This window comes from Fusarium pseudograminearum, chromosome 4, assembly GCF_000303195.2.
Source record: "Fusarium pseudograminearum CS3096 chromosome 4, whole genome shotgun sequence".
In the NCBI taxonomy this organism is placed as follows: Eukaryota; Fungi; Ascomycota; class Sordariomycetes; order Hypocreales; family Nectriaceae; genus Fusarium; species Fusarium pseudograminearum.
The window spans coordinates 2,582,670-2,597,934 of record NC_031954.1 but is presented as its reverse complement, the minus strand read 5'-3'; the positions used below and the strand labels follow the sequence as shown (position 1 = coordinate 2,597,934).

The window sequence follows — 15,265 nt, the reverse complement described above, 5'->3', positions numbered from 1 at the left end:
CGTTATCGTTGTCCTGTTGCCCGTTGCACAGCTACCGATCAGGATTAGATGTCTAGCATGAAGGCCCTGCTATTCGAATTGCTTTATTATTTCGACATCGCCTCATTCACATCTGTCTTTGTTCTGTACCCTTCCCGATTTCATTCTCCTGCTTTGCCAAACCCACCTGGAGCCTCTGTGCACTGTAGTGTATAATCACCAGACTGATCTCGAGAGCATCAGCTCAGCTCTGGCACGACTAATCTCCCAGTTCCATGTGCCCCCCCTGCAAGCCCGGGCCCCTAATCTCACCAACACCCACCAGCCTGAGGCTTTTGCCTGATTCTTTTGTTCCTGCAGAGAAACAAAAACAAAAACAACAAATACCTTTTGCCCTTAAAGCTTCACGGCAGCTCTTCTTTTTTACCAAGAGCCCGAGACTGCTTGATATTGTATCTGCTTTACATATCTTGCGCGCAGCAGTCAATATCAAAACAACATCCAACTGACGGACCCAAACGCCCACTTGTCGCCTAACGAACTTGAACTGCACCTGCACCTGCACCCGCATCTGCACAACGCTGCATCTTACATGATAACCCAACGCGCCAGTATCCACCACCAAAACATCCCTCCAGCATTCGTACGCGAACTTCGACACAGCCATCATCTCTAGTCGCGTCTGTTTCTTGTCAAATTCCTTCACTTATTGACACTTTCTACAATTTCCCAACGTCAAGATGGACGCCAAGGTACGCTGCCATGCATTTCCCTCCCTTATTTAGCAGCCGTTGGCGCGACTCGACAGCCACATCTCCCTTGCATGCCAATGCATACCAAAGCTTATTATAGAGTAAAAGCTAATGACAATTGCAGCCTTTTAGACCGCGCGGCGCCGAAAATGCACCTCATCTTCAACAACAACACAAGTCAACGGGAAATCTGGCCAACATGGCCAAGTCCACCACAGCAGTTGGGTTCCGTGGCCCTGCTAAGCGAGCAGCGTTTGGCGATGTGACCAACGTTAGCAAGCAAATCGGACACACTCGTGATGACGGCAAATCAATCAAAGTCTACGCTACGAATGGTGTCAATCATGGACTTACAGGCGTGCCTGTGAACAAGGAGAACGGTGCTTACGGCAAGGAAGCCTTCTCCCGCCCCGCTCAAAGAATCGCCAACCAAGCATCGACACGAACCGCATTCGAAAACAAGAACTTTGACGCGAACAAGAAGACCTATGTGAGGAAGGATGGCCACGTTGCCACCAAACCTCCTGTTCCTTCTTCGGTCCAGAATGCGCCTTCCCTCCAACCCAGACACCACAAGAGCCAGCCTCAGCTCAAGCCTCAACAGCAGCAGGCCAGTCTACGGCGCACACAGAGCAAGCAGCTCGACAAGGTCGTGCCCAAGCCAGATGCCGATACGGGCCACAAGGCCACGAATCCTGCGGGATTCCAGCTTCAGGAGACAGAATATCCCTATGATCACGCTGCGTATCTTGACTCCATGTATCTGCCTATTGAAACTGGTGCCCCCCTCGATGTGCTCCAAAAGGAGGTGTACCCGGAGCTACCTGCCAAACTTCCCGAAATTTCCGAAGATGATGCTGCCATCCATTCTTTCGAAGAAGGCCACATGCCCGCCATGTCAGAACCTGAAGAATGCTGGGAAGAGGATGAGGATGAGGATTATGACGACCAGGACCAAGCATACACAACGGCGCACTCGGTTCGTTCCCGAGATATGACTGCTGGTGGTGCTACAGAGATTGATCCTCTACCACGTGTAACAGCGCGAGTCCAGCGTGAACTCGAAGACGCCCGTGAGGAGGTGGAGCGAACTCGTACCACAGACGAGATCGAAGAGGAGATGTGGGATGTTAGCATGGTTGCCGAGTATGGCGACGAGATTTTTGAGTACATGCGCGAGCTCGAGGTATGTGACATCACGCACGAGTCACCTATTCTCAGCACTAACAATGCCCTACAGATCAAGATGCTCCCCAACCCCCATTACATGGACGACCAGACCGAGATTCAATGGTCAATGCGATCCGTCCTTATGGATTGGCTTGTGCAGGTTCATAACCGTTTCGGTCTATTACCTGAAACTCTTTTCCTGACCGTCAACTATATCGACCGTTTCCTTTCCCAGAAGATCGTGTCGATTGGCAAGCTCCAACTTGTCGGCGCGACAGCCATCTTGGTCGCCTCCAAATACGAAGAGATTAACTGTCCTTCTCTAGGGGAGATTGTATACATGGTCGACAATGGGTACACCGCGGAAGAAGTCCTCAAGGCCGAGCGTTTCATGCTTAGTATGCTGAGCTTCGAGCTGGGCTGGCCTGGCCCTATGAGTTTTTTGCGACGCGTCAGCAAGGCTGATGACTATGACTTGGATACTCGTACTCTCGCCAAATATTTCCTCGAGTTGACCATCATGGACGAGCGTTTCGTGGCTTCACCCCCGAGCTTCCTTGCTGCGGGTGCGCACTGCCTTTCACGACTCATTCTCAAGAAGGGTGACTGGGTAAGATCATTTCATCGCTGTTGACAAAGCAAAGCTAACACGTTATCCAGACTAAGCAGCATGTCTACTACTCGGGCTATACTTGGGGTCAGTTGAAGAGCCTGGTTACGATGATGATCGAATGCTGTGATCGTCCTCACCTACACCATGCCGCAGTGTTCGACAAATACACAGACCGTCGGTACAAGGAAGCATCTTTGTTGGTGCAGTCAGCACTTGATGCCGGGTTCACTCTTCCTCACCAGGTGGCACCCGTTCGTCAAGAGCTTGACGCGTACCGTGAAGATAGCGCTGAATTGCCCATTGCACAGCCTCAGCTCATTCCCATTGAGGGTTGAAAGTCCTTGAGTTGGCGATGAACGCTTGCGAGTTTTTGTTTTTTGTTGTCAGTTTACTGTGACTGATGAGAACTTACCGGCCCGGTATATCACTTCCCGTCATCATCCTAGAACCGGGCCGGGATCGAGGCGTTCATGCACTTCTACCCATTTACCGACTTTGCGCATGGCCTCGGCCTACAACATCAAGCATGGCCCTTTGTTTTACCTTGATCTCGTCACCGAGGCCGGCACTTCTTCTTGATAACATTTATTCACTAATACTTGGTCGGGGCCTGGCGCAATCACGACATTAATTATCCGGAGCCACAACAACTCTCCCCACGCTGTTCCTGACCTTCACTTCCTTGCCTCTTCCACCCCTGAACTCTCCAGTTCGCGAGTGCGATCAGCAAGGAAAGAACAACACTGTATAACGACTCTGGATGACTGTTACGAATATTACGACTGTGCGAATGCGTTTATTATCATCATTTTACTGCCGATTTGGCTGGTTTAATACATCTTCGGAAATCGGCGTCGCGGGAAATGGTTCGACCAGTACTGGTTCTACAGGCCTGCGATAGCATTAAGGCAACTTGCAACTGGGAGACGAACCACGGATGGGGGCGTATGGGGATTCTGATTCAGGGGCCATGGTGGTCAAGCTGGGTTTCTTGAGTGGTGGCTGGCTCGTGACTCCATACAGACAGAGGAGTCAACAATAGACCAGATCAACAGGGATGGAATTATCATAAGCATGTAGCCTTTGGGCAGATATGAGCCATCACCACCACTGCCATGACTAGCAACCCCATAGGCGCCCGGTTTGCATTTACAGTAACATATAGAATTTTAGAGGCTCTGGACGCGTGTATGATATCTAATCCTCGATTCTTTTGCTTGAAAAACTCGTTGTGACTCGATCTCCCATTAAACATCACTTGATGGACTGGAGTAGACCTGTTTTATTGCCCAGTGATATACTGTCATTAGCTAGCCCAAGTGCCTATAATACAACGTAAGCATAAGTACATGTAAGCCCTGTTCGGACACTCCGTCTGCTCGAAAGTTGCAAAAGATGGGATCTCTTGAACGTTTCAAATACTTCCAGCTGTCCAACGAGGTTGATTACGAAATCAAGCGAAATTCACTAGTATATATGCATTGTTTCACTAATTACGTATGATCCTACCATGTAATACAGATCTAAGATAAGATTCAACCAAGATCAAGATCACAGAACCAGATGATTTCTGAATCAGGATGAACCTAATCAGAACAAGAGCGAATTTACCCCGACCTTAGCTTGGAAACCCCGACTTTTCCCCACGGAGCATTCCCCTTGACCGGCATGTCTCCACTAGCAATGTCAAAACAGGGGTTGGCCGTTTGGGTGTTTGGCTAGACCTGACAGACAAGGGAAAGTTGTGCGAGGCGGGAAAATCCGGCATTTTGACTTGTTGTGTACCCAAAAGAAGCATATTAAAGCTGAACTCACATAACCGTGAGCGAGAAGTGGTCCACTGGGGAGAACCCTTTAGAGACCAGCAACTATGCTGTAGTTGGGACGCAATTCCCCATTATGCCAGCCGTGCCAAGCTATAAATATAAATATCTGTGCGCGTGGGGAAGTAGGGTTAGCAGCATGAAAGAAGAGCTTTGGCTCCTTCTGACCCTCACCTTGGCCAAATTCGGTCAAAGAATAACATCATGTCGTGCTCGTGACCTGGCCAGACTCTGGTAAATGAAATGACCGGGTCCTAGACGGCACTAGGGAAGCCATTGAAACCATGTGACGTCTTGACGGCTTGGGCGAGGTTCTGGAAAGACGGAAATTGTTCGCTGTCACAAGCACGGGCAGACCCTCCGCGACTCCGAACATGGGGCATGGGATATCGAATTTATGCCTTGAAGGTGAGAACAGGTGAAGGATTTCTGTCTGGATTGTAGCAGCGGTTCTTTGTCAGGCGACCGTTGCCGGTAACTCCGCACTGGGAGATAGATATTGCCTTTTAATACGATTGACTACGCTACGGTCCAGCGGAGCCGCGACGGTACATGATGTTTCCCACGAGACAAGGGGATCGATCCATACTTGCGAAAAGGCTGAGGGACCCAGAATGGTAAAGAATGGGACATGAGCCCATCTTTGAGATCCGTAGGTCCCATACATCTCAGGTTTGAGCGACTGAAGGCGATTGAGGTAGCAAAAACAGTCGCCGGGATCGTTCGTTCTTTTGATATTCGAAGATTTCAGTAAGATCTCTGGTTGAAACCACAAGCAAAAATAAACGGTCTGGTCCATGCTGAATCGAGGAGTGGGCGCTTCTCCGAACTCCGGCTCTGCGGGTCAGTCCTGGGGTCCATCTCCACAATGATATACCACCCGGGACGGGGAAAGGAGGCATTCCCGGTGGTACGGAAGAGACGCGGCTTCATGATCAAGCGAGAAGTGTTAACAGGCGAGGGCCGTAACCAGTTGAGGTTGGATGGTTGAGTTCTGATATATCTGCACAAGACCCAATGACTAAGTATTTCGAACTTTTATGAAATGCAAGCAATTAAAACTCGTCATGTTCAGGTACGGGAGCAGCCTCGCTAAGTACTTTATCCAGGAGATGCCCGGGATGCCCAGCATTTTGGAGGGGTCCACTGATGAGATCCAAGTTGTACACCCACATGTCTGGCTGAATGTACCCTCAGGTACCGAAGGCATACCATGGAGCCGGGTTGGCAGTGTTTCTGTTTCTAGCCCTGATTCCACTAAATGTGGTGGAGGTTTGGTGATCAAAGCTGGTGACCAAAGTAGCTCCTGTGTTCATGTCTCTTGTCTACACTCTAGAGTCAGTAGTCCAGGGGCAAGTCTCCTGAGCCTCGTCAAGATTCAGTTCTCAACCAAACAGGCAAAAGCAACGAGAGCGCGCTTGAAGCGGTCCAAATAGGTTCGAGTTGTTACCTGTCCGCTGGCCCGGGGTTGGCAGACCGCCAGAGCCCCACGCTGCTTCCTTGATTCCAGAGGTGCGCTTCCAGCAGCTTCAGTGTTCAGTGGCAGGAACGACATTACGGGAGCAGGCTGATCGATGTATATACAGCGTTAGGGCTCCAAACATGACCTATTTGGTTACTCAACACAAGGAGATACTACATAGTACGTTGTGTACAAGTATCTCGACTCAGGTAAGATACAAAGATATACTTGTGAGCTTGTACCTCTTCCAATTTCTCGTTCCAAGTCTGCCCTGGAAGTAAGGTGAGCTCCCCAAGGTACAGCAGGTGTCAGGCGCGCACACCCACTACCGCGCACACCCCCTCCGCCCGGACCAACCACCGGTCTGAATGAAGCGGGAGGTAGCAAATTTATCTCATCTTTCGCTCCATCTCGAAATTCCCCAATTGACGCATTTCGCTACTCCTCCTCTGCCTTTGCCTCTTTTTCTTTTTTTCCCTTTCGCTTCCCTTAAGCTTCGTCGAGTTTTATCTGAAATCCTTCTCTTGCCTCCGGCTTTGACTTCCAAGGGGAGAATATTCTTTGTTTCTGTTCCTTCCTCAGGTCAACTTCAGCTACTGGAGTCACTCTGGAGAGTTTCCCCGTACTTCGCCCGTTGTCGGACCACCTTCCTGTGACATTTTACGACGCCGACTTGTCTCCGGACTCACTCAAAAACCTCTGGTTTTGACCTGCTGAGCACCGATCTTGATCTTTCGCAGCTTCAATTGCTACAAACGCAAATTTCCACCTTTCAAGAGCTCGTTCTTACCCCTCCGATCGACCCCCGATTTTACAATGTCCAAGCTTGCTGTGGCCACCGAGGCCGTCAAGGAGGCTGTCGTTGGGACACACGAGCCAGAGCAGCTCGCTGCCCACACAAAGGCGCGATTCACTCAGTATGCTGCCAAAGATTCTGAGACAGGCGAGCTCTATCTTGGACCAGAGGAATTCATCAACGCTGTTGCGCCCACCGGTGAAGATTACGTGAGTCACTTACTGCTCTTCCCAGCCGTGTTACCTCTTGGCATGGCTATTCACTGGGACCTTACTGACAACGACCAAACAGCACAAAATCTCACGCGACCAATACTCCATTCTCTTCAGCGTCGCCGACGTCAACGGAAAGGGCAGAGTGAGTTTAGGTGACTGGGGCGTGTTTGAGCACCTTCTCAGCAAGCCCGATGCTGAATATCAGATTGCCTTCCGTCTCTTCGACGTTGAGCGCACCGGAGCTGTCAAATACGATGACTTCCGCACTTTGTATGAGATGAACAAGGGTCCTGACAACCTAACATTCGATTGGGAGTCCGACTGGGCCAAGATTTACATTGGCAACAAAAAGCACCGTCACCCTCTTGACTACCCCCAGTTCTGCCAGATGCTGCGAGGTCTCCAAGGCGAGCGCATCCGACAGGCCTTCCACCAGCTTGACAAGGATGGCGATGGCTTCATCAGCGGTGAGGAGTTTGAGCGCATCATTGTCGAGACCGCGCGCCACAAGCTGTCCGAGCACATTCTCGACAACCTGCACACTCTGGTTAATCTCTCCATCGGATCCAAGATCTCATACGCCAACGTGCGCGCATTCCAGAACGTCATCGGTGGCATGGATCTTGTTGAGATCATCTTGCGCCGCGCTATCGACCAGAGCAAGGATGGAAAGATCACTCGCCCCGAGTTCCTGAACGAGGCCGCCAAACTTACTCGCTTCTCTCTCTTCACTCCCATGGAAACCGACATCCTCTTCCACTTTGCTGGCCTGGACGAGCCCTCTGGTCGCTTGGGTCTCTCCGATTTCGCAAAGGTTCTTGACCCCTCATGGCGCAACCCTATTTATGATGCGGTCGAGGCTACCAAGGCCAAGGTTGCGGATGGAGGCATCATGATGACCGTCTTGACTTCCGGTTACAACTTTGCCCTTGGTAGTGTTGCTGGTGCCTTCGGTGCCTTCATGGTGTACCCCATTGATTTGGTCAAGACACGGTTGCAAAACCAGCGAGGTGCCCAGCCTGGTCAGCGTCTTTACAAGAACTCGATAGATTGTTTCCAAAAGGTCATCCGTAACGAAGGTTTCCGAGGTCTCTACTCCGGTGTGCTACCGCAATTGGTCGGTGTCGCCCCAGAGAAGGCCATCAAGCTCACCGTCAACGATATCGCCCGAAAGGCGTTCACCGACAAGAACGGCAATATCACACTCTGGTCTGAGATGGTCTCTGGTGGTTCTGCTGGTGCCTGCCAAGTCGTAAGTTTCCGAGTGATGGAGCCTTGAAAGAAGTGTAACTAACAAACATATCAAAGGTTTTCACCAACCCACTCGAGATCGTCAAGATTCGTCTCCAAGTCCAGGGCGAGGTCGCCAAGACCGTCGAAGGAACACCGAAGCGATCGGCCATGTGGATTGTGCGCAACTTGGGTCTCGTCGGACTGTACAAGGGCGCTTCGGCGTGTCTGCTCCGCGATGTTCCCTTTTCCGCCATCTACTTCCCCACTTACAGCCATCTCAAGAAGGACTTCTTTGGCGAGTCCCCGACGCACAAACTGGGCGTCCTGCAGCTACTGACTGCCGGTGCCATCGCTGGTATGCCCGCCGCCTACCTCACGACTCCCTGCGACGTCATCAAGACCCGACTTCAGGTCGAGGCGCGCAAGGGCGAGGCCACATACAACGGCTTGCGACACGCTGCCAAGACTATCTGGAAGGAGGAGGGTCTCACTGCCTTCTTCAAAGGTGGTCCTGCCCGTATCTTCCGATCATCGCCTCAGTTCGGTTTCACTTTGGCTGCGTACGAGGTTCTTCAGACCGTCCTGCCCATGCCTGGTACCCAGAAGGAGAAGATCCCCACCGGAGTGTCTGATGCTTTGTCAACGGCCAAGGGCAGCCTGGATACCAGTCCCTATGGTCGTAGCCGCAACGCCCTCAAGGTGATCCTCGATCTCGATGAGGACTTTGGCAAAGTCAAGCTTCCCAACGAGAAGGGATGGCGATCGCTGCCCAAGATCATGGGCGGTGGTGGCCAGTAAGCCACTGGATTAAAACGACGTGAGACACCAAGAAGAAATGCAAAAGGAAAGAGAAAGAAAGGATGAAATATAGACTGATTCGAGGTTGATGAGGAAGCAACGCTCAGCCAAAGCGATTGTTCGGTGTCTGCTCGGCTATTGCACTGACGGTCGGACTTCAATGTCCGAACCGCCCGTGCACGAGTACCGGACAGAGCCGAGGAGATGGCATTTCCTTGAATGATACCTCGAAGCAAAGATGTCAGCAGCAGTGTCTTTCTCTTTTGGATTGATCTTTTTCATTTAGAGCGGAAGACCAAGATAAAAGATAAAAGGAACAGGGATACAACTGGTGGGCGGAATACAAAAAAGAAGTTTTTGAGAAGATAAACCTTATATCTGAGTCCCGGGCTGAGCGGGCGAGGGGGGGGAGCGTCTGCTTCTTTTGCATCAGACTCGGCGTTCTGGGGCATTCAAAGGGCATGATGGGTCCTGTTTTACTATTGTCTTTTTATTTTCATTTTTACTTTGCTGGCTGTTTATTATATTCCATTGTTAACACTATAGCTTATGTGAGTTCCTTGTAGAAATGATAGCAAAATTACGTTGGAGTTTTGTTCACTGTCGATGTGATAGTTGGCATTGGGTGTCTCGGACAGGCTACCATTGAAACACATGCAGAATCACGGCATACAGCATTCAGTGATGTACATGCACAAGGAAGCGGTGTGAACCTGGCTACCTATCTATGTTGCCATCTAATCATCGATGGTGTGAAGCTGGCGTGTTTTCAGGGCAAGGGACTGTACCTTTACTGTATGATTTGAATTGGAAAGACATTTTGTAACTTTGAATAGTTTGTTCCATTATTGTACCGTTTATACTGCTAATACTAGTATGTTTATCTGATGCGCCTATTCCGAGCGCGCTTGGGAGGTTCTAATTGATTCCCTTTTACTCCAATGCCAGGTAACCCAAAACTCCATAGTCTGATAATTGAAACGATTTCATCACATTCGTTAGTTCTTTTACACACCCGTCGCTCCAAATACATGAAATCCACAAAAGCTGAAGGGAACTCTTAACGGATGAGATGAGGATAGACAAAAAAAAAAGAAAAGAAAAGGAAACTTTGGAGACAGCTCAATAGTGCACAGTGGCTAAGCGCTGAATCCAGCCCGCTTGTTGTTGAGGTACAAATTCAGGGACCTCGTCGCCAGGTGTAGTCATCATGACCACCTTGAGCCACTCGACGTAGTCCTCGAAGCCAGTGGTGCTGCCGGTGATTGTGACCTTTTTGACACCCCTGACACCCTCAAACATGCGCAGATTGCGGTATCCCACACCGAGAAACATGGACTGAACGACGTCGATAGTCAGCTCGTCGAGGCCGCTGTAGGCTTTTGTTACGGTGTCTGCATCGTAGGGGAGATCGACATCGAGGCGGACTTGGGTGTGGAAGCGGCGGATGCTGGGGATGATGGAGGACTCCTTGACGGGGCCGTACCAGTTTCGAAGACGGGGGAAGGATGTGAGAAGTGTTGGGTGAGAGAGGAATGTGTTGTGTCCGTAGAGAAGATCTACGGCTTCGTCGTGGATCTGGTGGTTGGTGCGGAGGAGAGAGGCGTGGACTTTTTGCTCAGGACAGGGACGGCCGCATCTTGTGTAGGGGGCTGTGATGAGGAGTTGGTCGTAGATTTCTAGACGGATCTCGACTGGAAGGTCGAGGAAGCCTGTCTTGTGAGGTTCTTGTTGTTGTTGTTGTTGTTGTTGTTGTTGTTGTTGTTGTTGTTGTTGTTGTTGTTGGACTGCAGCAGCCATGTTGATTGATTGTTGGTATTGAAGCGGTAGAAGTGGTAGGTAGGTTGGTGATATAAGAGTAGATATTGATGGAGAGTAGGTAGGTAGTTGATGTTGGCGCTGAAGAGATCTTAAATCAAGTTTGCGAAGAGCTGCTAGACTGATGAATGACTAGTAAGCTGTTGTTGGTTTGAATTGGGGTTATCCAATAAATGTGACAGTGATGATGTTGATCTTGTAGTAGCGTCGATCTTTGAGGCGTTGAGTGGTATGATGACAAGACTGATGCGTGTTTAAAGTTTGTTGTTGGTGGAGAATGAAGATGGAGAGAAAGATGCTGGAATAAGAGGATGAATAAACTTGATATATATATAAGTTAAACAATCTACAGATTGCAAGGTGAGTCAAAAGAGATGCCGACCTTGATTTAGATGCGGCCGTGGCCGTAGGTGCCATTCGGTGGATGCTACGAGACACGCCCTCCCCCTGGTAACACGGCGGGCCCGGCTGGGGCTTAAACTTACGAGCAATCGACCACTAGAGAAACGAGGAGCAGGGATCATGAGGATCGGAACTCGACGGCAGAGCGCAGTACATTCCAGCTCATGGATATGGTACGGGAAAAAGTTAATCGCTTTGTTGATCTGAACCACGCAATCGTATTTCAGCGGCTGGTTTAGATACACGCCCAGCATCAATCATATCACCCATTGCAGCAGGTATCTCACCTAGCTGATGTTGACCGAAAGATTGAGCCTTGGTTTCCTATTCGACCTCTCATTTCGTCGTGTTTGTTCAGCTGGTGACATCCATCTCAGTCCAAGTCCAAGTGTCTGTCAGCCAGATAAGCTGACTCGCGGTAGTCTTTGTTTCGTCTGAGCTGAATTGAAGAGGTGTGCATTTACAGCCAGCCATGAATGCCCGTTCATGGACAATGCATCTACAGGCGGCTCTACAGGGGAATAGAACGGACAGTCACTATCATTAAATTACAGACAGCCACAGATATCAGTGTTTATCAGTGGCCTGAGCATAAGGTGACAAGTACCGCTGCGGTGCCGAGCGATGCACCGTCGCGGAACAGCCGCTGACTCCACTAATTGGCAAGGTTTAGTATCGGGAGTTTAAGAGGTCCCATTTTAAACCTCGAAATAGAGGGTCTAGTTGATTGTCCACAACTCTTGTAAGTGATGATTGAATTATCGGGATATGGCGAGAAGAACAACAACAAGAGCAAGAGGAGCAATGCGTCATGGTCAGGTATATATGGAGATTATATATATAGATCTGGTGATCTAGAAGAGTTTAGAAAAGAAGAACTGCCACAGTGTAGACGGAGGTCCAAGACCGTCATCCTCCAAGTCTGTCTGCCCTGCCTCTATTCCCAGTCCTCTTCAACCCCTGCAAGCTCCATTGTTTGATGTTTTCCTCTCAAAACAAGTCGACTTAAGCTGGGTTTCCAGACCATTCGTCATGAAAATCAAACGGGCATGATTCGGAAATAGCACGGCATGCATCCTGGACGGGAATGCATCACCAAGCTGCAGCCACATCCGCTGATAATGTAACCAACCAGTGTTACTGTAGGTAACCATTCAAGGTTCATCGTCTGGACCGTTGCTTCGTTGCTTCATTGCTTTATTGATCTCTCACTTCGCTGTGTCCCACTTCGGCTCCGAACCTACCGATCAACTCTACCAAAGAAAATAACCCGCGTGAAACTCTGTATCAATTAAACATCATCTAGTCCGGCCTCTTCCGACCTTGTTCTATTTATCTACATGCGCTCCACTATTTCGAGCCTCATCCTGGTGCGGTTTTCCGTTTCCCTGGCGTGATCTCACAGCTCTAGAACTTTGACTGTTTTCATACACCGCTCGCTACCGAGACAAGGGTTCAATTCCAAGGTGAGTTTCTACTAATACTTTGACGTTCTAGAAAACAAGATCTCTTTTTCAAAGGGGGCATGGAGTATCCACTTGATTCAACATGTCAGGGCGTTTCGGTCAATTCCCGTTCATGTATTCTGTAATTACTCTGTAAACCTTCTCTTATCCAAGGCAATATTTCGAGCCCCTTGATCCTTTTTTAATATCCAATTTTTGTCCCTTCTCTGTATTATTTATTGTGTCTATGTGTCTATTTCTTGCTCCACGTAATAAACCTTGCTCGGATGTTCTCCGTGAACTCACCGTAGAGTTCTGGCTTGAGAACCATTAGGCCGTCACTGGCCATTTAGTCCATGTCTTCTAGATCACTTCTGTTCTCCCCGACTTGTGTAATTTCGATTAATGAAGATGTGTGCATTAATGTAAACATATCATGATCATGGTCATGATAGATTGGTCTATCATCTCTAATTGGGTCATGCAGCCACATCCTGTACCTGTCAGCCACGGGCGCCTTCCCCTGTGCACTTTCCTGTCTTGTCCATTCCATCCGCACTAACCAATCTGGGACTCGCCAAAGTACGTACCTAAATGGCGTCAGAACATGAGACTCTAACTACACCTTCTCTCATTCTACGGCGCTTGGTCTCACCTCAAATCACAAGATCCTTTTCTCATGAGCAACCACAACTCTCGACTCTCCTTTACTTTTGCTCTCATACTATCGCCCCCACCTGCTTTCAGCCTTGTCGCGTAATAACGACAAGCTGGCTCAATACAAGCCAATATGACAGTCTCATTCCTCAACTTCCTCTCAGGCCTCTTTGGTTGGGTTTACTTTTTCGCTTGGAGCGCGTCTTTCTATCCTCAGCCCTTGCTCAACTGGCGTCGTCGCTCCACAACTGGAACCACTGTCGATTTCCCCTTGATCAACGTCCTCGGTGAGTCTCAGCCTGGCCCGATATACACAGACCCCCTGACCCATGACATCCATGATACATGTTATGAGTGTTAGCTCGACCTACACCCCCAGCCAGCCCTGCTCTTATCACCCTGGTGCCCTGGACCCGTTAACTACCATCTCTATCAATACATGTCCCCTGATCTTGTTCTTCCTTGCTGATGGTGATATTGCTTCCTTCCAGGTTTCGCTGCATACTTCAGCTCAAATGTAGCCTTCTACTACTCACCCGAGATCCGTGCCCAGTATGCTGCCAGACACAAGGGCCTTGAATCTACCGTCCAGTTCAACGACATCACATTCGCTCTTCACGCCCTGTTTCTCTCCATCATCACAACCTCACAGTACCTCTCACCTGCTCTGTGGGGATTTACCCCCAATGCTGGAAACCGTCCTAGTCGCTTCATTCTTGGAGTAGCAGCCGGCTGTATTACAGGCGTCTTGTGCACATGTGCCATTGTTTCCGCTTCGCCTGGAAACGACGCCGTCTATGACTGGGTCGCCCTCGATATCGTCTACGCCGTCGGCTACGTGAAGCTTATTGTCACTCTGATCAAGTACACGCCCCAGATCGTCGCAAACTACAGAAACCAGAGCACCGAAGGTTGGAGCATCTTCCAGATCTTACTGGATCTCACTGGCGGTGTCCTCAGCGTCAGCCAGCAGGCTATTGATAGCTACCAACAGCGTGACTGGAGTGGCATTACTGGAAACCCCGTCAAATTTTCCCTTGGCAACATCAGCATGATATACGACTCTGTTTTCATCGTCCAGCACTACGTTTTGTACCGTGACGCTGAGAGCACGCAATCCAGCGAACGCGAGAACGAGAGCTTGTTGCAAGACGAGGAGCGAAGCGCAGAGCGTAGTGGGTAATTCTGCTTTCTTGGGCTGGGTACACACTGAAGATGTTGGCTTACGCGCTACATCATAAGTTTTCAGTGGCGTTTGGAAGGCCTTTATTGCGATTTGATTTGGAGTTGGATTGTTTTCAGCTGCAAGATCTACATTGCATTAGATCACGAGCCACACAGACAGCCAGATCTGTACATTTCTAGCATATGATTGGAAGTTTGGAAACCTGATATTTGGATACAGGCCCCGTGCAGCAGGATGGCTTCGTCCGAACTGCTGAAAAGACTCGGTGTATTAGCATGCGACTTGCAGCCCAATAATAGTTGCAGATTGCTGTCTCGACGCCGCAACTTACTTCCCCTGATGATAGTCTCAAATACTTATCCAGATAGTACTGCTCTTGGCATCTTGTATGCAGGGTGCGGCCCAAAACTAAATGAAGATGGTCAGCAGTGGCTGAGCTGAGATGGAACTATTTGCTTATGTTGCATCTCTCTTGCAGACTATCATACTTTAACAAACTATCGGTATATATGGCCAGATTCGGTCGAGATTTTAGTCTCTTGTAAGCTGAAACATCCAGCTGTGTGCCAATCATATACTGTCACGATGCCGAGTTGGGTTCTGAGCGATTCTGGTGCAGGAAAGTTGTCTTTAAACAAAGAAGGTGTCGCGGTGTGCCCGATTGGATCGTGCAGCAGCACGCCACCCAGAATCGTCAAATATACGATATCAAACAAAATGTCTACTTCCTTGAATCTGTCCTGACGCAAGCATATCCAATACACGGTCGGTCAAGTCATTACTTGTGCGGCCTCTGTTGCGGGCAGATTCCTTGAGGAACAAACCTGAGTGCCGCACCATAGTCGGATCTCCCAGTCGATAGACTGTGTAACAAAAAGTATAACAAGGGATAATAACGATGTCGATATTGAAATGC

The 15,265-nt window shown here is 49.5% G+C and overlaps 4 protein-coding genes across 4 annotated transcripts, besides 1 other annotated feature; 3 read left to right on the top strand and 1 right to left on the bottom strand.

Annotated features, from left to right (window-relative positions):
• Positions 1-719: 719 nt before the first annotated feature.
• On the top strand, positions 720-2,849 carry FPSE_04096 (uncharacterized protein; the record flags this gene model as incomplete). The annotated part of the gene is made up of 4 exons (XM_009257214.1): positions 720-731; positions 856-1,917; positions 1,972-2,511; positions 2,562-2,849. 4 exons carry the CDS (start codon positions 720-722, stop codon positions 2,847-2,849), a joined length of 1,902 nt encoding a protein of 633 aa, XP_009255489.1.
• A 3,766-nt stretch (positions 2,850-6,615) lies between these two features.
• Positions 6,616-8,841, top strand: FPSE_04095 (uncharacterized protein; the record flags this gene model as incomplete). The annotated part of the gene is made up of 3 exons (XM_009257213.1): positions 6,616-6,804; positions 6,887-8,062; positions 8,119-8,841. The coding sequence occupies 3 exons, from the start codon at positions 6,616-6,618 to the stop codon at positions 8,839-8,841; spliced, it is 2,088 nt and encodes a 695-aa protein (XP_009255488.1).
• Positions 8,842-9,963: 1,122 nt separating this feature from the next.
• FPSE_04094 (uncharacterized protein) lies at positions 9,964-10,641 on the bottom strand (the record flags this gene model as incomplete). Its single annotated transcript, XM_009257212.1, has 1 exon — positions 9,964-10,641. The coding sequence occupies one exon, from the start codon at positions 10,639-10,641 to the stop codon at positions 9,964-9,966; it is 678 nt and encodes a 225-aa protein (XP_009255487.1).
• Positions 10,566-10,626: a microsatellite.
• A 2,655-nt stretch (positions 10,642-13,296) lies between the features above and the next one.
• FPSE_04093 (uncharacterized protein) lies at positions 13,297-14,346 on the top strand (the record flags this gene model as incomplete). Its single annotated transcript, XM_009257211.1, has 2 exons — positions 13,297-13,450; positions 13,655-14,346. The coding sequence occupies 2 exons, from the start codon at positions 13,297-13,299 to the stop codon at positions 14,344-14,346; spliced, it is 846 nt and encodes a 281-aa protein (XP_009255486.1).
• Positions 14,347-15,265: the final 919 nt, after the last annotated feature.